We start from the raw sequence: 23,162 nt of genomic DNA, 5'->3' as shown, positions 1-23,162 counted from the left end.
AAGAACCTGGAACTCTGAGCATTTCTGCTAAAACGCCACGAAGAATTCGCGACACAGTTCTGAACCAAAAACCTTGCTTAGACCACCCAAAAGACCACAATACAGTAACTTTGACAGTGTTATCCTATTTATGCTTTTGGAAGTATCTCTCCCTACCTGAACAGAGCTTCTCTACAGCTTCTATTGTTAATAAGGAAACAGGATACGCACCTCACCATTACAATCAAAGCAGGTTTCTTAGATTGGTAAGGTATTTCTAGGTTATGCTACCAATCTTTAGGCTACTCTGGCAACAATATCATTTGTCCAAGTATTAGTGTTTTGAGGGCCCCATTGACTTGGGGTTAGTACGTGGAGGGCTGCATGCCAGCAGTCAGCTGAACTAAAGCCAAAAATGTGCAGAAACAGTAATGGCAGGTGCTCATTGAGGCTAGTATGGTGGAAGGCAGCGTGACCAACAGTAGGTAGAGCTACAGCAAATGGCAGGAAGAGTCAATTAATTCTAGTTTTGTCCCTATCTTCATCCCTGCTGAGTTCCACAAGGGCAACATAAGGACTAGCAGGAAGAAGCTGACAGGCAGTGCCGCTCCTTGGACTGGTTGTAAAGTAGGAGAAACTGGCTGAGGCCAGGCTAACGTCGTCCCTTTCTCTCTACTGGACAAGCTTCCACCGGTCCAAAAACAAAAGCATTTTTTATGAACTAATTTCGAAGAAAAACCACCACGCTAGCATTATGGAAAGCAACTGAAAGTAATTCCATACATACACACACCCTGACTTTAGAGCAGAGGTTCCCAGACTTCTTTCGCCTACTGCCCCATTTTCAGGGGGGGGGGGAATACTCAGTGCCCCCTGGAAATCTACCTTCTTTAAGCAAGCAAACAGAAAGATGCACCAACAAATTGGCATTCTTTGATGTATCTAGATTTCTACCTATGTCCTAAGACATAGTAAAGAAAGACGTTGCTGTAAATAAGACACCTTGAAGCTTGAAATTATAAAACCATTTATTAAAACAACCATCGTAACATTCGCATTACACAGAGAAAATGATGATAACAAAGGATAATATTAAAATAACAAATTACGAATAACGCTTTCCAAGCCTGGGTGAACCCAAAAAGGGTTCACTCAAGCCTGGGAAAAACACACAACTGCCAGATCCAGGAGAAACATTGCCGCCATCTTGCAACAGCGCCGACCTGGCGGCAAGTGTCATTACACAACAGATGAAACCTGTAAGAACAGTTCTTCAAAATGTTCTTCTCTTCTACCTTTATGCTTCTACCACCCCCTTATTTTTATCCCAATGCCCCCCCCATTGCACCCAAGGCTACTACCACCCCCTGGATTGTTCCAGTGTCCCCCAAGGGGCAGTACCGCCCCCTTTGGGAAACACTGCTTTAGAGTGTTACACACAAGAATGGAAAGAGGAAGAGAAAGTTGGAAAGAAGCCTACCAATCTGTTCTCTGATGGGCTGGGCAGGGGATCTTCCTAAGCCACAGAACCAAGAAAGAGCTATAAACAGAACTGCAACTTAAATACTATTGCTTCTCATGGATTTGAAATTACATAAAAAGACAGGGATGGGATTAAAAACAGCATGAGGAGAAAGTCAAAGATAAATGCATAACAAACTTGGAATCTGGAATATACATGTAAAGATTTTAAAGTTTAATAAAAATTTGACTCGGGAAACATTTTTACCTGCTATCTGTTTTAGAAGAGCACTCTTATGTCCATTAACAGCAGCGGCGTGAACCTGAGATGCTAGTGAGGAGCCACTGAGCAGCCAAGCCTCAGAAACATTCATACTCTTCTCTGAGAGTTCAGATGTTAAACCTGCATTGCATAAAAACATTATTATTATCACTATGATAATGATGACGGTTACTATAAATTTGTGCAAAAAAGAATGCAGTTTTATTGATGCAACACTCAACATATTTTCATACTTTAATTACATTTTTTTCATTTTTCATTTTAGATTTTCAAAGCTTGACTCTTCTATACAAGCTTTACATAGCAATGGATTCAGTTCACAGCTACATAGTTATCAGTCAAGAACCTCTGCTATTATTTTAATGCAAACTACTTAATTTGTCCCACAAGCCCACTTTGTTTTGACATACTTGGGAGTTAATTTGAACTCCCATACTGAGCATTTAGGACCAACAAGAGGCATTAAATTTGCACATTCAATTCTGTGAGGAAGAGAAAAATAAATGATTTATATTCATGGCAAACCTGATTCAAAAAGATGCTGCTACACGGCAATATGCTACAGTGGAAAGACTAACGCTTAGGCAGACAATTTTGTCACCATAGGGAGATGGGAAAATGATTAGAAGTCTTAAAGTCTCATACAACCACATGACTAATCATGGATCAACATGAATAGATATTAAATAATAAATCTGGGGGAAATACGGAAGTTTAAGCAATGTTTCAGCAGAGCCAGCGACAGAGAGCACTGTAGCTATTAGATGCAATGAGAATTTGAGACGGTGAGCACAGAAATGGATTTGGGACACCTATATAAAATTATTTCTTAGTCGTTAAGCTCGTGGGCTGGCCTTTGGCAATTGTGCTTTAAGCTATCTCAAACAGGGAAATGGGAGGGTCAGGATTCTGGTTCCCTAGCACCCATCTCCTCTCTATGTAAGGCACACTATCCACCTCCATCTATGTCTATCTCTGCAATAGGACTTATTTTAAGTTTATTGTCCACGCAACACAGACTTGGGTAGCCTATGTAGTTTTCAACAACCAGCCACCTTGTTATTTTATATTTCTGTGCTGATACTTCATAACACAAGCCCATTTTTCCTTACTGTCCACCATTTTGTGTAAACAATAAACACTGTGTAAATAAAGATTTTATTTTGTATTCATCAGTTCTTGCCATTTCCTTCAAGCAAGCAAGACAATATTGGCATTTCTTGACTAGTAGTAAACTAGTGCAATAACCACTGCAATGTGATTATCATCTCCAGATTAAAGGTTATCTAGGGGTCAGTTTCATAAACACATGTGTATTTGAGAATACACACAAGCAGATCTATTAACAGCTTTACAACTGGGCAGGCTGTTTGAAGCATTACTGTCTAAGTTTTGTGACAACTTCACTTCCATTTTGTTTCCAAGCCCAATGCAAAGTGTGTTTTGATTCCTAAAGTCTTAAATGCTCTGGGACCAGGATACTTTAAGGGCCAATTTCTCCTATATAAGCCTGCCCACACATTATGCTCTTCCTAGTTTGTGTGTTTCCACACAGCTTGTGGTACAGTAGGTACAACTGGCAGAGTCTTTTGGATAGTGGCAAAAATGAATGAGAAATTTAAGGTTAATCATTGTTGTCTTACAATGACTTCATTGGTTGACTGTCAGTCTGCATTTTGATTTTATCATTTAAAAATTCTTCTCTCATACTATTAAACTTTCGCAAGCTACCATATGGATCCAGTGTAACTTAAAGCAAATAAATGGACTTAAACAAATAAATTATAATTTGTGGCCCTTTATTTATTATACTGAATGTATCAGCCAAAGCTAAGAAAAATGAATCTTCACTTGCTCAGACCTTTTAATGGACAGTGCAAATTTCTATAATGTGACCTGGCAACTTTACTTGTGAGAACTCAATAGCACTAACTCTCTTAATGGCCCTCATGTAGGGTGGCCAGGTACAAAAAAAATTAAAAAAAAATGGGCAGGGCTCCGGCAATATTAACAATTGTATGGAACTACACCTGCAAGCTGCACCAGCTGAAATGTTCACTTCTACACAACTTTAAAGATGAAGGAGTCTTGCCCTTTTCCCCACCTGGCCACTCAACCCCCAAAACTTATCTCTGTACAAATCCCCAAATGTTGTGGTGGGAGCAATACTGCTGCGACCCAATTTGTGCACCTTCAGCAGCAGCAGCAGCCCAATACTCTGAAACTGAGCATGTAAAGCTTTTCTAGGCATGAAAATAAGTCCTGAGCTGCTTAACTTTTGCATCTCATGCTATTATTGAAGTTCTAGGAATGGCACTGGGGGAGGGGGGAGAAACCCAATTTCATGTGATGCTCATTCACACACAGTATTTATTTGAGTCTAATGCACCATTAAATCTAAGGCGCACCTCAATTTTCAAAACCTTGAAACTCAAAAAGTATTTGCTGGCGCTGGCAAATATAAATGTGCCATTGAATCTAATGTGCACCCTAATTTTCACAACATAATTTGGCAAAAAAAAAAAAGTGCATTAGACTCGAGTAAATATGGTATGTGTTCTCCCATCTTTTTGTTTACTTTTAACAAAAGCAGCCATGAGGATGCAATATTGAGGTGAGAGGAACAGTCTTACACTTTTTATCTCCATAGGGCTCCACAACAAAATGTTACAGTGTATACCTGGTATGTGTTATCTAATCAGGGATTATTATTTTTTTAAACTACCAAATAAGTACCAAAAAAAGGAGTCCCTGCCCTAATGTGGCTTTTTATGCTTTGTGCAAAATTCCTTAAAAGGTTCTGAACAAGTTGAGTACAATTGTGGTTGATCTGGCCTGGGGGCAGAGGTTGGAGGAAATATCTGAAGGGGCAATTCAAGTACACTGACCTCTGATACAATCTGAAAAGTATTAAAGTTGCTGGGGGAGGGGGTGACTGGCAATCCAAACCAGCCTTACTTCTTGGTGTGCAGTATTGACCCTGCAAGACTGCTCTAAGCTTTTCTATGTCAGCACAGCCCTGAAATATGGGTGCAGACTGAACTACTCTGCTGCAGGGCTGTTGTATACTGCTCATTCAGCAAGGTGGGGATAATATAGGAAATAAAAGAACTGAATAAAATTGCAGGGCTTTTGCACTCTCTACACTTCAGGCCAACACTCAATGATTGACAGGGATCAAATTCCAGTAGACAACACTGCATCTTTGTTATAAACCACTCAGAGCCCAACCTACAATATTCAGTGTGCACGACACTACAGGGCTGTTTCCAACCTGCAGTATGGATAATGAATTAATTTGCTTTGGAATGTGCATTAGCCCATTTCTAAGAATCAGGGTAGAAACTCAAGAAACTTTTCTCTATGCTGTACCTTTTGGGATAGGTCACTGGGGTGTTCAAATGCATCTTCAAGAGCTGAGTATAACAGAGGCTGCTGAAACTTCCTCTTCTCTACAACTACTTCTGGTGAAGGAACCATGCCTCTTTTTGCATCTGGTTAACCAATCAGATAAACTCCTAGCTACAGTAAAATCTTGGATTTCTTCATTGAGTTCTACAGGTGAAACTCGAAAAATTAGAATATCGTGGAAAAATTCATTTATTTCAGTAATTCAACTTAAAAGGTGAAACTACTATATGAGATAGACTCATGACATGCAAAGCACGGTATGTCAAGCCTTTATTTGTTATAATTGTGATGATTATGGCGTACAGCTGATGAGAACCCCAAATTAACAATCTCAGAAAATTAGAATATTAAATGAAATCAGCAAAACAAGGATTGCAAATAGAGCAATATTGGACCTCTGAGAAGTAGAAGCATGCAGTACTTGGTTTGGGCCCCTTTTGCATCAATTACTGCCTCAATGTGGTGTGGCATGGATGCGATCAGCCTGTGGCACTGCTGAGGCGTTATGGAAGACCAGGATGCTTCAATAGCAGCCTTCAGCTCTTCTGCATTGCTCGGTCTCATGTCTCTCATCTTTCTCTTGGCAATGCCCCATAGATTCTCTATGGGGTTCAGGTCAAGCAAGTTTGCTGGCCAATCAAGCACAGTAATCCCATGGGCATTGAACCAGGTTTGGGTACTTTTGGCAGTGGGGGCAGGTGCCAAGTCCTGCTGGAAAATGAAGTCAGCATCCCCATAAAGCTTGTCTGCGGAAGGAAGCATGATGTGCTCCAAAATCTCTTGGTAGATGGCTGCATTGACCTTGGACTTAATGAAGCACAGTGGACCAACACCAGCTGATGACAAGGCTCCCCAAATCAACACAGACTGTGGAAACTTCACACTGGACTTCAAGCATCTGGCATGGTGTGCCTCCCCATTCTTCCTCCAGACTCTGGGTCCTTGATTTCCAAATGAGATGCAAAAGTTGCTCTCATCAGAAAATTGGACTTGGGACCACTGAGCAACCAGTTCTTTTTTTATTTAGTCCAGGTAAGACGCTTCTGAAGTTGTTTCTTGTTCAGGAGCGGCTTGACAAGAGGAAAAGGACATTTGAAGCCCATCTCCAGGATCCTTCTGTGTGTGGTGGCTCTTGATGCACTAACTCCAGCCTCAGTCCACTCCTTGTGAAAGTCCCCAACACGTCTGAATGGTCTTTTCCTGACATTCCTCTCCAGTCTGCGGTCATCCCTGCTGCTTGTGCACCTTCTTCTTCCACATTTTCCCTTCCACAGAACTTTCCATTAATGTGCTTCGATACAGCACTTTGGGAACATCCAACTTCTTCTGCAATTACTTTTTGAGGCTTTCCCGCCTTATGGATGGTCTCAATGATGGCTTTCTGCACAACTGTCAGGTCAGCAGCCTTCCCCATGATTGTGCTTCTTACTGAACCAGACTGAGAGACCATTTAAAGGCTCAGGAACCCATTGCAGGTGTTATGGATTGAATAGCTACCGCACCATTTCACAATATTCTAATTTTCTGAGATTGTTAATTTGGGATTTTCATCAGCTGTACGCCATAATCATCACAATTATAACAAATAAAGGCTTGACATATCTCGCTTACATTACAGAAGGAGGTGGTCTGCCACAGAAATAATGGGAGACAGGAGAGAAGCAACACTCTCAAATTTCTGTGGGAGACCACCTGATCCGTTGTCCCTGGTTGCATTACCTGGGCAGAGTGGTCATTCCTTTCAGATAGTAAATACTTTAGTTCCTGAATCTCTTTCACAAATTTACATCTATTGACAGTTTGCTCAACTTAACAGAAACCTGCCAGACTAGATTTGCAGCTGTATGCCATAATCATCACAATTATAACAAATAAAGGCTTGACATATCTTGCTTTGCATGTCATGAGTTTATCTCATATATTAGTTTCACCTTTTAAGTTGAATTACTGAAGAAATGAACTTTTCCACGATATTATAATTTTTTGAGTTTCACCTGTATGGACAGTTCTCATTCTCATTCCTGGGGAGATTTAAAAGTAGCTTTTCAGTGTGAACCAGGAGATGAGCTATCCAGTCAAGTAGAAAACAATTAGAAGGTTCTTTGTACACTTTTAGTATGCCAAGTGTCTCCTCTTCCCTTTTGAGACACTCCATTCTATTAAACTTCCACACCAGTGTCAGATAGGTCACAGATGGTGCATTACATATTTGAACACCCGGGCAGTCAACCTCAAAAGTGAGTGGGATAGACCGGAAGTTATGGACAGAGGGAACAACTGATTTATTTATTGCATTTATATCCTACCTTTTTCTCCAAGGAGTTAAAGGTGGTGAACAGGATTCCACCCTCTGCATTTAATCCCACTAACGACCCATGAGATAGGTTAGGTAGTGACTGGCCCAAGACTATCCAGTGAATTTCATACTCAAGTGGGAATTTGAACCCTGGTTTCCCATGTCCCAGCCTGACACTCTAACCACTACAGTGTGCTTGAAAGAAGTAGGAGTCAGAATGACAGAGTGTGAAGCACATTTGTCACATTCAATATTTATACTGCTTTCTTTTATCCCTTATATATTGAATTCAGATTGTAATGCAATACATACAATATGTAAAAAATAAAAGCAGCGAGAAATCATACAGCATCTAGCACATTGCAATGGTTACAAGAAGTAGAAAAATCTTTAAGTGTTCTGCCCAGGCCCTCAGGAATTTTCAAGTGGTGCAAGGCTGGGGGGGAGTTGGGAACCAATGGAATAGACTCAATTTAGATTTTCCTCCTTTAGTACCCGTGTCACCCTGGAGAATTTCAACCTTTAAAAACCAAACATTTTCAGGGAATCTTAAGATCCCTTCCTTGCCTGCCCCATAGTTGAGAATAGCATTTCCTATAAAGCAAGCTGCTTCAAAGCGGTCCACAATGTACAAAAAATGTTCTGGGGAGAAGAGGAGACTGTAGGCTTGAAGGGGTTCATCCTGCATGTCATGAGTTTATCTCATATATTAGTTTCACCTTTCAAGTTGAATTACTGAAATAAATGAACTTTTCCACGATATTCTAATTTTTTGAGTTTCACCTGTATGGACAGTTCTCATTCTCATTCCTGGGGAGATTTAAAAGTAGCTTTTCAGTGCAAGAAGGGGGTAAATCCCAGCAGATACGCTTGCACAAGAACAAGCTGTAATGTTCCCACCCACACTGGCCGTAGCCCACGAGTCTGAGGGCCCAGGTGGCAAGTGCCAGATTGGGCTGGTTGGGACCCGGGTTAAAATCCCTGTGGAGCCTTGAAACTCACAGGGCACATCCAATATGAGTTTTGGCACCTGAGGCGGAAAATCCACGCTGTTTTGTGAGGAATGAAGCTGCCTGAAATCTGGCGCCCAAACCTGCTGCTGGAGGCAGCCCTCTCTCACTTTATCAAAGATGTCAAAGAGAACAACAACTATGTACCAGACTTTTAGAAGACATCTGAAGGCAGCCCCGTTTAGGAAAGCTGTTTGATGTATTACAGTATTTTTATATTTTTTTGGAGGCCGCCCAGAGTGGCTGGGGAAGCCCAGCCAGATGGGTGGGGTATAAATAATAAATAATTATCATCATCATCATCATCATCTCCTCCTGGCAAGGCTGATCCTGCTGCCGGGAAGCTTTAGCAAGACGATGATGGGCTCTTACTCCCCGTGAAGCCCCCGCAAGAACCGCCGCCCACGAGCCCCGGGGCCGAAGAGGCAGGCGGCGGAGAGAAGCGGCGCAGACCCCACCTTGGCCCGCCGGCGCCTCTCGGCCGGACGACCTACTTCGCAGGGTTGTTGTGTTGCGAAGGGAGCGAGCGGGTGAAAGAGCTTTTGCGAGGACAAAATAGCGACAGAGCAAGAGGAAATCCTACGGCTCCTGGCGGTCCTTATTTCACAGCGACCCCCCTTCCCAAAGAAGGCGCCCAGGACAGCACCACACGCGCACCGGGCTGCGTGCACACGTTCGCCCTCCTCCCCGTGTCACCTACCTCACGAGCTGCTTCCTCGCGAAAGAAGGGGGAGTGGACACCCCCGCCCCTCCCTCCCAAGCGGCCTTTTCGCCAGCCCAGGCCGCCCCTTCCCACCGCCTCACGGGAAGGCGACGGACCCGCCCGGCGGCCCGAAAGGAGCCGCTCGCCAGCCCTCGGGCCCTGCCGCTCCGCCTGGCGGCCAGAGAGGGCGCTCGCCCCAGCGCGCCGGGCCCAGCCTGCCGCCGCCGCCGCTAACTCAGGGGACGTTTCCCGGCGTGCCTTCGAACCCGGAACTGGGCGTCGGTTCGCGTGAGGGGAAAGGGGGCGGGCGGGAGGAAGGGGAGGCGGCGCAGAGCGAGAGCCGACCTCCTCGTCTTCCTCCTCGCCGTGTCGGCGCCCGCCCGCCCGCCCGCCGCGCATTTCCCCTGGAGGCCGCGGGGAAAGAGAGCCACAGAGCCGGAGCGGCAGGGAGACCGAGCCACCCACCGCCTCACGCGACCCCCGCCCCCCCCAACCCGCCATGAGAGCTGCCGCCATCTTCCCCGAGCCCGGGGGCCGCCGCCGCCTCCTCCTCTTTCTGGTGAGCTGAGGGGAGAAGGAAGGGGGGCGGGGGGGCAGAGCCGCCTGAGGCGGAGATACCGGGGTGGGTGGGTGGGGGTGTTGCTGTTCTGTGGGGGCGCTGGGCTGCGGGTCCTCCCGGCTCGCCCGGTATCCCTGTGAAGCCGGGTCGGGGTGGGGCGGCCGCTAGCGCTGGTGTGGCTCAGCCTGATAGGCTGCCGGCTCCTCAGACCCGGAATCGGCCCGGCAGCCGGCGTGGGGGCGCGGTGCTCGGCCCGGCTCGCTGAGGGGAAGGAAGGCGCCTCGTTCCGTGCTCCCCAGACCCACCTGAGAAGCCCAGCTGAGGCCCTGGGTGGCTTCAGAAGAGGGTCAGGGGAAGCATGGCTTACACAGCTGGAGGCAGCCACGCTGAAGTGTACCGTATTTTTCACTCCATAAGACGCACCTAGTTTTTGGAGGAGGAAAACAAGGAAAAAAATATTCTGCATCTCAGAAGCCAGAACAATGAGAGGAAAATACCGCTGCACAGCGAAAGCAGTGATCCCTCTTGCTGTTCTGGCTTCTGGGATAGCTGCGCAGCCTGCATTTGCTCCATAAGAAGCACACACATTCCCCCTTACTTTTTAGGAGGGGAAAAGCGAGTCTTATAGAGCAAAAAATACGGTATTTTATTGTGTGTTCGTGTGCCTCCTCTCTGCTCTGTATCGCGTAACTATGGCACGAATTGAGTTGCGCTGCTTGGATGCCTTTGGTCAGGGTTGTTTGGTCTGAGATGTGATTTAAGAGCCCAAGAAGGCGTTGTGCGAGGCCTTGGTCTACAAAGTTGCCACCGTCTAATGTCCTCCAGATTCGTAGAGGGTAAGGGCCACTTCTGCACCTGCAGGGTGTAGGTGGCTGCCCTTTATAAGGATTCAGACTTCACAACTCCTCAAGGAACCGGGGTCCCAGCTAGGAGTTGCGGCAGAAAGACCAGGGTTGGAGGGGGGAGACTTGTTTTGGACACACCTCCCCCCCCCCAGCCCCAAGTCCAGTTTGAAGTGTGAAAGTCAGGCTATGTCAACCTGTGGAACTTGCTCCGACAGGAGGCAGTGATGACACCAACTTGGATGACTTTATAGGAGGGTTAGAAGAATTCGTGGAGGAGAAGAGGTCTATCAAGGGCTACTAGCCATGGTGGCTATACTTTTCCATCCACAGTTGGAGCCAGCAATGCTTCTGAATGCTAGTTGCTGGAAACCACAGGTGGTTTGTGTGTGTGTGTGTCTCTGCCTACCTGCCCGCCACTGTTCTGTATTGCTTAACTGGTGCATAAAATAAGTGATGCTGCTTGAATGTTTTGGTCAAAGCTGTTTTGCTCTGAGGTGTGATTAAAATACCAAGGCAGTGTTAAGTGATGTCTAGGGTGCAAAATGCCACCATCTAATTTCCTCCAGACTCTGAGAAGTAAGGATTACTTCCATATCTGTGGAGTGGGGATGGCTAATGTAGGCCCAAGACATTTTGGCACCTGAGGCAAACCACAAAATGGTGCCCCACCCCTCTCCAAGGAAGAAGGGGTGAGGGAAGATCTACATCAGGAACATGGAGGGAATAAAGATTGGGATCTGCTGCCCCTGGGGATGCTGCCAGCTGAGAGATCACCTTACCTCATGGGTGAACTGGCCCTGGAGAGTGCTTTCTGTTACAGGGATTTAAACTTTATAACTCCCGAAGAACAATGGTGCTCAGTCTGTTCTGGCAGGAATTGGTTTGTGTGTGATGCGGAGTTGGATAAATTTAGAATTATTACTATTCTGTGCTTAAAATGAACGATTTAAACTGTCTGAAAAGATGATTTGATAACAACTCCTTCCTGCTTCCTTGTGTCCCTGATTGACCCTTTTGATCATTCTTTGTCTGAGAGGTAATTCTACTGTGACATCCCTGTACGAAAGATGCAAGTATAGAGTTGGCTGGGATGTAGGGAACAGCTACAGTTGGGGGATTTCATCACATCAGTGAAAATCAAATTTTAGTCTGGTGCATAGATCTACAGAGTTCAGCTTCTTGAAATAGGTCTGCAATATCCATATATCGGGCTCTTTTTTGGCCTTTTATAATGATAGCTTTTTCTGTACCTCTTTCTTTAAGGTTAGATGAACATGGACTAATAATAATAATAATAATAAATTTTATTTATATCCCGCCCTCCCCAGCCGAAGCCGGGCTCAGGGCGGCTAACAACAATAAAACAGTACAAAAGTACAGCACAAACAACACTCTAAAATAATTCATTATAAAATTAATTAATTCAAACCACTGGCAAGCATTGGGCCAGAGCTCCGCGAAGATTGCCGAGGGAGGGAGTCGGGCTGTGCCCAGGCCAAAGGCCTGGTGGAACAGCTCTGTCTTGCAGGCCCTGCGGAAAGATGTCAAGTCCCGCAGGGCCCCGGTCTCTTGTGACAGAGTGTGCCACCAGATCGGAGCCACGGCCGAAAAAGCCCTGGCTCTAGTTGAGGCCAGCCTAACTTCTCTGTGGCCTGGGACCTTCAAGATGTTTTTATTTGAAGACCGTTAGTTTCTCTGTGGGGCATACCAGGAGAGGCGGTCCCGTAGGTACGAGGGTCCTAGGCCGTATAGGGCTTTAAAGGTTAAAACCAACACCTTAAACCTGATCCTGTATTCCACCGGGAGCCAGTTCAGCTGGTATAGCACCGGGTGAATGTGATCTCGCAGCGAAGACCCCGTAAGGAGTCTCGCTGCAGCATTCTGCACCCGCTGGAGTTTCTGGGTCAGTCTCAAGGGCAGTCCCACGTAGAGCGAGTTACAATAATCCAGTCTGGAGGTGACCGTCGCGTGGATCACAGTGGCTAGGTCAGGGCGAGAGAGGTAAGGAGCCAACTGCTTAGCTTGGCGGAGATGGAAAAATGCCGCCTTTGTTGTAGCTGCAATCTGCGCCTCCATGGAAAGGGAGGTGTCGAAGACTGTGACATGAACAAACCAAGAATTCTGTTATTGCTTCTTTCAGTGAAACATTTGGGAACCTCTTTAAGAGGTGGATGATAATGTGATGGTTGGCTTGTCAATGGATAGGAATTACTGATAGCAAAAAAGAGGAGTGAGAGTTGATGGCCCTTAGGTTTGATTCCCTTACTAGGAGCACACAGAGCTATATTAATTTATGGAAATTGCAGTTGCTCATAAGAAGTTTTTAAACAATTTATCATGACTGCTTCTCTTATAGTCTGATTCAAACATGCATGCTTAGAAGTCCAATTGATTACCTCTGGGCAAGTATGCTTAGGATCACAGCTGTGGTTGCACCAAAAAAAAAAAAAAAATAGTAGAATGGCATTAACTACTCACTCCTTTCTTTCCTGTGGTTGCAATGTGCTTTGTGTAATTTATAAATGATACTACCTTGTTGAGTTTCCTAAATCTGGACATGTGGGAAATCTATATTTACAGTATCTTAATGCTGAATCACCTTCATTTTTCTTAAACCGAGTAGTATTTACACAGAGCACCTGAGACAGGTGTTAAAAACTCAGATATATAAGCTGAGCACCAAATGACTCCTTAAACCAGGGCTACGGTCATCAAAAAGGAATGTCTAGTTGCTGTTTGGGGGCCTGATGGCTTGAAAGTCATATTTTTCAATAAAAGTTTTTGGTTCCTGAAATTTGTTCTGATTGTGCAGATAAAATATAGTGGATCGAATTCTACAGAATGTGTTGTTAGTGTGTGAAAACAGGCTAGATCCAAGGATTCCCAGGCATACACCTCCAGATGGTGGAGACGTCTGGTGCTATTCTGGCGCCTGGGCATCTTGGTCACAAGTGGCCAATAGCCAGTTGCAAAATGTGCCTGGCGGATTTTGAATGCTGCCTTAGACATGGGTCTACAGTCCTGCAATCAAGTATGGTCTTTTAACTTCAGGTTTGTAATTCAAGGTTGTTTATTAAAATAAAGCAAGAAAAAGGAGATATCAGAAAGTGAATTAAAAAGAAAACAGCAATTTTCTCACTGATTCTTTCTCTAACACCTTATCTCACTGTGACTTTCATCAGGCAGCAGCATCCTTACATCATGCAGAGTGATTTGGCAGTGGCAACCAGGGTACCTTAAGCTATCCACTTTGAAGACATGCACCAAGTGATTTGATTGACAAGGGGAAAGTTAACACCCAAACAAATAGGTTCTATTGTAAGTTCAGAACTTACTCATTCCTAAGCCCATGAAAGTAGTTTTAGGTGGCATATATTGGGAAGGTTGTCTCTTTGGTTCCTGTCAGACAAGTTTAAAGGGCAAAACAGCCTTGTGTGTCTATGTATTGTTAACCTTGTCTAATGGAAGATAGGTTTTTATCAGACATAATGTTGAAGGAACAAAGTGTTGAAGCAGCTTTGATTTTCATCACAGGTATTCATCAGATTAGTACAACAGGAGAATCCTGTAAAAATTGACGGGTGCTGTTTCTGTCTTTCTTACTCAACCAAAACTAAGCCATCTAATTTTATTATTTCTCATGAACAAGCAGAGAGATAAGTAGCACTTAAATGCTGAAGGGGGTGGGTGGGATGGAATATGAATCCACCCTTTTCAAAAAGACTTGGCTTGTTTCAAATCGGGCCACAATTCTATCAAGTTTGGGTCTGACTCAAAATGCTTTCCTTTCTTGAGCATAAAAAAACAGCTGCTGAATCAAGCAAAACCATAAACAGTGTTGCCAGAGGAAACAAGAACTGGCCAAGAGATTTTGATATCTGGTTTGCACTTAACACTAAACCACATTAGAATGTGCCACACCCCTTCTCCCTTATCTCACATCGCCATATTAAAGGGCTTTGCTAGCATTTAGTTTCCCTTTCAGAGAATCATAGCTTAGCATGTACAAACCATAGAATCATAGAATTGTAGAGTTGGAATTGACTGCAAGAGTTAGCTAGTCAGCCATCTTCATAACCCTTGGTTTGAAGTTGGCTTGTTTAAAAATTGTCTAGAAGATTTCAGACTACATTCTGTGAGTCTTACGTCATTTGAAGCCAGGATTATTTGGAAGTGAACATGAACTCTAGGAAAGTCCTTTTTCCAGCTGCATAGGAGAAGAGTAGGGGAGAGCACAGAAGTTGGAGGCTTCACTCAGGCCAGTTTGGCTCACGCACCATGGTTTAATGTTATATGTGAACCAGAACAAATTGTGCTTGCCAGTCCTTTGTAGTTGAAAAAGACCAAATTGTATTTCTCAAGTTCCATTTCTTAGTCATATGGTTAACAGAACTTTGACTACAATTTTTTTTGCAATAGAGACCAAGGTATGGTGGGACTGAGTTGTATTAACCAGCTTCTGTAGTTGCAGAAATATCCCCAAAGATAGTAACATTAAGAAGCTGTCTTATACCAAGTCATTGACCATTGATTCACCTAGCTTAGTATTATCCACACTGATTGGCAGTGGCACCCCAGATTTTCAGTCAAGAGATCTTTCCATGTTTACCTGGAGATGCTGGAGACTAATCCTGGGACCAGTGTTCTACCACTTACACTAATCTCTTTATTGTTACCACTATACTCTACTCTTTATTGTTAACATATACTTGTTAAGGATATTTGTACTCTATCCTTAACATATCCTTTGAGGCTTCAAAGCACATACATTTCAATAATCCTTGAGTGTAAGCCAGGCACAAAAAATGGCACCCAGACTTTTAGAGGTGCTCACAAATGGAGAATCTTCAGGCACAAAATGTGCTGGAGTCCTGCTAATTTCAAACTCTGTACACATCAAGGCAATCTCAACTTTTTACAGCTTTTGTATCTGGATGCCAGGGGAATAATTATATGACATAGATGACCAAGCAAGTGGCTAGTGAGCAAATGGCCCAGTTTGCATTTCAAATTAAATCAAACCTGAAAATGAAACAAAGTGTGGTTTAAATGAAGTTTTCATTATGGGCCTCTCTGGGTGCCAGAGTCTGCCTTGTTATGGCAGGCTTGTATGTCATGATAAGCCAGATTCTGGCTTGTTATGAGGCAGGTATGGGGAAGAATCACAACAAGAACTTTTCAGTAGTGTGCACCAGCATTCTGCATATTCACATTAAATGCTGTTGGGTTTTTTTAAACTGTGATCAAATGTGATGTTTGAACCAGCTCAATGCTTTGAAAGCTGTTGAGCAAATGATGCAGATTAAGATTCCATTTAAATATTGAGTGAGCCTTTAATTGAGTTATTACTGTGTGTTTTCTGCTGTCTCTTGAGCTGTGCCGTCACCTGATGATTAAAAACAAATTATGGATTTTATGGTACATGGCTCTGGTTTTGGAAGGCAGTTCCTGTATTAATTTCATTAGTGTATGGATTATGTTTCATGTGGGATACACTTAGGAAAAATGATGAATTGGGGGTATCTGAGAGGGTAAGGAGAACAATCAAATAGTGAACTTATGGAGAAAGCAAAAATTATAGAAGCTAGAAGAATAGGGAACAAAATAATTAAGAGCTTGTTTTTATTGATGACTGATCCATGTTGATCAGATCAAAGTACATTTAGAATATACTTGTATACTGCTGTATTAACATAGCTGGGGAAAAATAAAAATCCTGGTGCTAGCATCAAATAGTATGTTCCATTCTAGTATTCCAGAGTTAGAAAAAATGCTAGTATTCAGCGTTATTTTTAAAGCCCAATATAAACATATTGTGTGTTTATATAAACTGATACAAACTTGCTTTGTAAGTTTTGATATCTGCAAGTACTGAATAAGACAGAAGCAACTAGGTAGTTTTGGTTTTGGATGGTGTTTTAAGTAACGCTTAAAGGATATCATAAATTGAGCTCATGGTATTTTGAGCAATATTTGTATATTTAAATGGGTACATGTTGCTTTGTGCTAATAAGTATGTTTGTAATAATGTGAGTACTTCCCTGTTCTTATTTCAGTTACCAGTTTCCACTCAGCAGTTACTGGTAGAAATTTTTGTGTACAGAGATCAAAGAGATAGGCGTCTACTTATAAAATGTGATTGTGGAAATTAGCTCACTGTTGTTCTAGGACTGCTGTAGTACTTAAAGGAGCATATTTAATAGTAGCAAAAAGCATGCTAACTTACAAAGGTTTATGCTATTTGAGTATATTCAAGGGCTGGTTTAACCCAAACATTCAGTGGAATCCTTGACACACTGCCTGATGAAAGTCTGAGTGATGTACAAAAGGTGAAACCAGGGAACATTTCTGAAGGGAAGAAAATTGACATGGAGACTTCTTAGGGAAGCGATAGATTTGTGGACTGATTCTTCCTGTTCATGTGGATTCTTGAGATGACTGTAACAGCATTCACACATCATGGTAAACTGTATAGTGATGTAGTGTGCGCAACCTGATCTCACCCACTTTGTTCATCCTTGCTATTGTGGGGAAAACAAACCATGATCCCTAATTTAGCATTGTGTCTAAACTGGGAACTGTGGTTTTGCTTCAAACAGCACTAACCGTTGGTTTGGAGCAAGACAAAGCACAGTCCTTGATTCCAAAACAGTAAGCTGCTTTTAATCCTCAGGGTAGAGCAAAACAGCTCAGTTCAGCACATTCATGTTAAACGGTTAACTGTGACATGCATACTGAGCCTCTATATCTGATAGGCTGCAAGGAATTAGAGTACAAGAATGGAATAAATGTGTCTTCTAATTCTGTGGCTTCAATCTGATGCTACCTTTGCCCAGATCCTTAACTGTTGTTTTTTAATACAAGCCAACAGTTGTAACAAAAAGTTATAGTTAAGTAAAAATGTATCCGTTTTAGACTCCTAAGGAGTACAGTAACAGTTTTCAGGACATTGCCCTGTTCACCTTATATCCTTATTTCAGACATTGTGATACGTATCAAAATATCACAATGTTTAGCTGGTGATATATCATGATGTAGGAAGCCAGACATTGGTCAGCCCTAGTGAAGTGTGAGAGCAATTTTCAAATGAAAAGTGCTGAACCCTTCCTCTGGCCCACCTGTCCTTGTAACTTTTCTCTTACCTGGGCTTATATCTAGTCTTGAAGCCCATGAGAGGGGAATGGGTGGACAGAGCTTCCTCAGCACTGCTTCGCCACTTGAAATTCCAGTACCATCACCCATGCCTTACAGCTGTTCAGCAGCCTACTTCTGAAGACTTGCCTTTTTTAGTTTCTGTCATCACATCTTATTCTGCTGACCAACTTTGGTTTGCTCTGATGTACATAATACAGTCGATTGTAAAAAGGTTTCTGACCCCATTTTGGATATGTTGTAATTTCTAATTTTGTGTCTAGTAGCCCTTTTCACTTCAGCAACACCTTTGCTCATTAAGCTTGGTGGCAGGAGGTTGGGTTTCTATTTAGGGCTAATTGAGAGAACTGTGCTGGAAATGTATGTAAATGGCATTTAAGAGAGGCTTAGGAGTAACGATTTCATGGTATGAGAGTTTCTGCAACACCGCTGTATTGGAGATTATTGATTTAAAGATGTTCACCTTAGATAGCCCCAGATCCCCTGTGTATGTACATAGTCATGTCAGGTTATATGTCTATCAATGTTCATATGGTACTTAAAAGCATAACTTTTGTAATACAGGGAGGTCAGGACCAAGTCCCGTGCCCACCAGACTCTTTCTCCACAGAGCTTCTAGCAGGTAGTACCTGACTGCCCAAATGATTGAAGGAGCCTAGGGTTATGTTTTCAGTACTGATCTTCTTTATTCAACCAAATTTGTCTATCACTTGATGTATTGAACTTCTAAGTGGTTTACTACAAATGAAATATTAAAATTACAAGGAATTCCATTCAGCTGGTGTTATTTAAGATCATGAGTCTAGGTAGATAAACAATAGAACTACATAATCCAACGGTATACTTTAATACTGCTACACATGCCCATCTGTGGAAGTGAAAAAACATGATAAAAGGGTTAGGGGAGATCTATTGGCAACACTGCTTAGCACTGTTACTCATTATTGTTAAACTCCTTAATATATTGTCTATCCTCATACTTCGAGGCTTCAAAGCACATACATTTTGATAATCTTTGAATGTTAGCCAGGCGCAAAAAATGGCACCCAGACCTTTTGAGGTGCTCACAAATTGAGAATCTTTAGGCGTAAAATGCACCTGGCGCCCTGCTAATTTCGAACCCTGATACCAAGGAGCCAAATGGGCTCCACAAAATGGGAGAGTGTTCAGGGGCGATCATGTCAACAGCCTGAGTCATTCAGGTGTTCCAGGGGTTGCCCAGGGCTTCTAACCAGTCATATTCCCTCAGAGCCGTCTGGAAACCAATTGAATCCATCTGCCCACGAGGGTGGACCACCCTAATAGGTCCCCCACCTCTTCAGAGGGGGTATAGTTCCCAAGTATACAGCCTGGACCTTGGGGCAAAGTTATTTCAAGGGATAACCTGAGTCTGTCTGTCCATCTTAGGAGACGCTCTTTTTGCATGCCACTACTTTCTGAGGTGCAGTTGATGGTTTTTCTGTAGTGGGCTCAGAGGGCTTTTTCTGTGGTGGTACCCACAATGTGGAATCCTCTGCCAAGTGAAGTCAGATTATATACTTTTCCAGCAAGCCTTGGGTTTTCTTGCTACTTAGATTTCTCTCTTCGACTATAGCTTCTCTAGCATTTTATTGCTGCTCTTGTGTATTTTTTTATATTGCAAGTGTTGCTTCACATTATTGCTGATCATGAAATGTTTATACTACCAGCTGCTTTGGGTATTTGAACTGGAGAGAAAGTCACTTTAAAGAAAATAAACTAGTTTGTGTGGGATTTTATGTGCACCTTGTTAAGCATGTAGCAGAATTACCTTTTTTTTTTTTTTGCAGAAAAGAGCTAATGCAAGAGAAAGTGTTGTAATCCTGTTTAGTCAAGGCTAAACCACAAAGGAAGTTCTAGCTAGGATATGCTAATGAAAACTACTGAAATATATTTAGCAATTTGGCCTTCTTAATGAAAGGAAACGTAACAATTTGTATTGCCTTGACTATCAAAAGAAATGCATTTTTTAGGTAAAGAGAAATGTCATTGGTTATTGCAGAACAAAAGTTTAAGTTGTTCCAGTATTCAGGACTTAGAAACATTTGTGATACTGCAGAATTGTATGCCCACTGCATTAACCTTTGATTATCAGATGAATTTGATGTCTCGTTTAACCTTAATTAAGCACACTTCCCCATTCTGTATTTCAACAGTATGTCTTTTTAGTTTTTCTAATAAATCTTGTTCAAGCTGCAGTTAATACCTTGCACCATAAATTAGTTATCTGTCCTTTACAGTACTGTACTTAAATTTTCCTTTCACTTAAATTGCTAGTAGGCTTAGAGTAAATTCAGCAGTAAAAGGGATATCGAGATTAAAATGAGAAAAAGAAGCTATGGATGGATTATAATATGCAGCAGCAATTGATATTTGGAGGAAACCATGGAAGGGTGGAAGGGAGGTCAGTGATTATAATGTATTGTTATCATTGATGTCTGAAGAACTGTAGTGTTGAAAAAAATACAAATAACTTATTGGGGGTTTTTTAATCGTTTCAGTAGTTTTGCTGAATTTCTGCAATTTTCATCCTGTACCAGGCGTGGGTGGGTGGGTTTAATGTAGGAAATTCCAAAACTTTTCATTTCATTCTTAACCAAAATGTTTTAATACATTGTTTTGGCATTTGCTTTATTGGAAATGATACCTTCTTGACCTTAAAAAAAAGCTTCTCCTCCTGGCTTCCATTTCTTTTTTCTTTCATTAGGTAGATCCAGCAAAATATTTAAACTAATCCTATGCTTTTGGGAAGGAACACGGGTGGCACTGTGGGTTAAACCACAGAGCCTAGGACTTGCCGATCAGAAGGTTGGCAGTTCGAATCCCCGCGATGGGGTGAGCTCCCGTTGCTCGTTCCCAGCTTCTGCCAACCTAGCAGTTCGAAAGCACATCAAAGTGCAAGTAGATAAATAGGTACCGCTCCAGTGGGAAGGTAAACAGTGTTTCAGTGCACTGCTCTGGTTCTCCAGAAGCGGCTTAGTCATGCTGGCCACATGACCTGGAAGCTGTATGCTGGCTCCCTCAGCCAATAAAGCGAGATGAGCACCGCAACCCCAGAGTCGTCCGCGACTGGACCTAATGGTCAGGGATCCCTTAACCTTTACCTTTATGTTTTTGGGCATGTTTTAATTTTATTGAATTAGCATAATACCTATTTTGACCAGATCTGTGTATCTCCTATTTCCACCCTTATATTTTCCATGGTTTACTACTGTCCCCACTTTTTTTTTTTGTAACTTATGTATTTATGTTTTTATTTAATATATTTATTCATTAAAATTTTATCCCACCCTTCCTCCCAAATGAGCCCTGGGCAGCAAACTTCAAAATGCTAAAGGCCCCACTATTTTAGTTACATTAAACCAGAAAAGAGTAACAAACATCTCCAGACATATATGTGGAGATCTTTCGCTTAACTTTAAGATTTATTTCTAAAGTAAAGCCTGGCAAGTCTTTTAAAATACATAAATGAATTTCCAGACTTAGCATTTTGCCCTTGCATATTTGCTCCTTTTCCTGGATATTAGGATGGACTTCTGTTGTGCCATCAACACTGTGGAAACTTGGATTGTGTTTCATATTTCTTGAGCTCACTGCACACACTGAAGCAGCAGTGTGGATGTTTTGCAACAAAGAACCGTACACACGTGGACCTCTACCTGGGCTGGAGCCCCTACAGTATCATGTAGATGTTAATGCTGAATATGTGAGAGTCACCTGCCCTGCCCTGTTCTTTTAATGCATGGAGCTCCCTTCATTATAATACAAGGAGGAGGATTTGACCAGCAAGAATGAGATGGATAAATGTCAGATTATTTATTAAAACGTGTGTACTTTTGCAGGTGTCCTGGTTTTTTAATCCAGCAAGAAGTGAAATAACAAGCCTCGATGGTGGGAATATAGATGATACTTTAAGTAAGTATGGAAACCTTTGCCCTGTGGTTTTTTTTTTACAAATACATTTGGTTTTCTCAAGCAATATATTGTTGAATTCATTTTTGGTATGTGTCCTGCCAGTAGACTGGGGAGAACACTGAATTGCTTTAAGTATTTCTTTATTTTCAGTTTTAGTTTGTTCTGTGCATGTGTACTTTTGTTGGTTAGTACAGTATAGGACAGGATGACACCTAAAGAGAGCTAATTTAATAATCCTAAATTGAGCACAACAGTGACAGATAAAAATTGCTAAAAAACTGCTTTTATCTTTGGAACTCAATAACACTGGAGAAGCTTCATAACGCAAATCTAAAAGTAAAATCAAAGTTACACTGCAGTCCTAGGCACATACAGTATATTCAGCACTGAGTTTATTGGGGTTCACTTTGTCATCAGTATCCATAATTGCAACCCTTACTTTCCAATTATAAGTTTGGTTTTGTGTGTGAAAAGTGTGACTGTGCAATGCTAATTTTACCAGGACAGGTTCAAGGTTCTTACATTAATTTACAAGGCCACTGACAACCGGTGTCCAAATGTACATACCTTTACAGCACAGAGCAACACATTCCAGAAGAAAGAGAGAATAAATGGGGAGCAAAGTTAGCCTAGTAATTCAGGTTTTGCAACTAAAGCTAGCTCAAACTTTAAATTCATATTTGCTCAAATTCTCCATATTGCAATTCTGGGAGCTGTAATGTCAAGATTGATTTTGTGTGTGTGTGTGTGTGTGTGTGTGTGCGCCTAGTTAGGCCTTGGTTTTCTGCTGTCACCACATTTAACAATAAAATGTCATTCTTTCCTTTAGACAATGCAGATGTTGCTTTAGTGAATTTTTATGCTGATTGGTAAGTATTTCTTCCATTGGACAGTTATACCAACACAGTACTTTCAAACTTCTGCAATTGTAAGACTCATAACAGAAATTAGACAATGTTAAATTTATTATATTTAATTAGCGAAACATACAAAATATTTTCTCAATCTGCTTTTAAACTTCTAGTAGATATATTTTATTTGTGTCTAATGTAGCCTATCAGCATGGCCAGGGGTGGTACTTCACAGGATTAGACCCTTAGAACTAGAAACTGCCTTGGGCTCCCCCGCTTGCTCCCCTCCGTGTGGGTGGGAATGACAATCCGCAGTAGAATTACTGCTTCAAATGGTGCTATATATGGAATCTCCAGATATTTTATTTTCAGTAATTGGACCTTTTTTTTGGTATATTCCCCCTTTCAACAGGTGTCGTTTTAGTCAAATGCTGCATCCTATTTTTGAGGAAGCTTCTAATGTCATTAAAGAGGATTTCCCAGATAAGAATCAAGTTGTGTTTGCCAGAGTAGATTGTGATCAGCACTGTGAGTAATCCTTTTTTCATTCAGCTGTTACCATTTTAAATGTCTTGTTGTGCAAATTCAAGTCTTGAAGCCTCTTTAGAGCAAGTACAAGCTTTTGCAGTGGTTCAAAAAGGATATCTAGTAAAACGAATTATAAATATATTTCAAAAGA

The 23,162-nt window shown here is 42.2% G+C and overlaps 2 protein-coding genes across 5 annotated transcripts in view; one reads left to right on the top strand and one right to left on the bottom strand.

Moving 5' to 3' along the window:
• Positions 1-9,417, bottom strand: part of INVS (inversin) — a 62,076-nt gene extending 52,659 nt beyond the window's left edge. For 2 of the 4 annotated variants that reach the window (XM_083407495.1, XM_083407496.1), the window contains exon 1: positions 1,709-1,873. In XM_083407495.1, the coding sequence (XP_083263621.1) occupies positions 1,709-1,862 (154 nt within the window). In that variant the 5' untranslated portion in view covers positions 1,863-1,873. Of the gene's footprint in view, positions 1-1,708; positions 1,874-9,140 lie in introns of those variants that run through there. The other 2 variants (XM_083407498.1, XM_083407497.1) reach the window with 2 other exon arrangements.
• Positions 9,418-9,499: 82 nt separating this feature from the next.
• The window catches only part of ERP44 (endoplasmic reticulum protein 44), a 32,302-nt gene continuing 18,639 nt past the window's right edge, over positions 9,500-23,162 (top strand). Inside the window, exons 1-4 of the mRNA XM_083407891.1 lie at positions 9,500-9,702; positions 21,560-21,632; positions 22,462-22,501; positions 22,896-23,011. Coding sequence (XP_083264017.1) covers positions 9,643-9,702; positions 21,560-21,632; positions 22,462-22,501; positions 22,896-23,011 — 289 coding nt within the window. The 5' untranslated portion in view covers positions 9,500-9,642. The remainder of the gene's footprint in view (positions 9,703-21,559; positions 21,633-22,461; positions 22,502-22,895; positions 23,012-23,162) is intronic.

The sequence above is a fragment of the Podarcis tiliguerta genome, assembly GCF_965153285.1.
Source record: "Podarcis tiliguerta genome assembly, chromosome: 13".
Taxonomy (NCBI): domain Eukaryota; kingdom Metazoa; phylum Chordata; class Lepidosauria; order Squamata; family Lacertidae; genus Podarcis; species Podarcis tiliguerta.
This window is presented reverse-complemented; position numbering and strand designations above follow the sequence as displayed.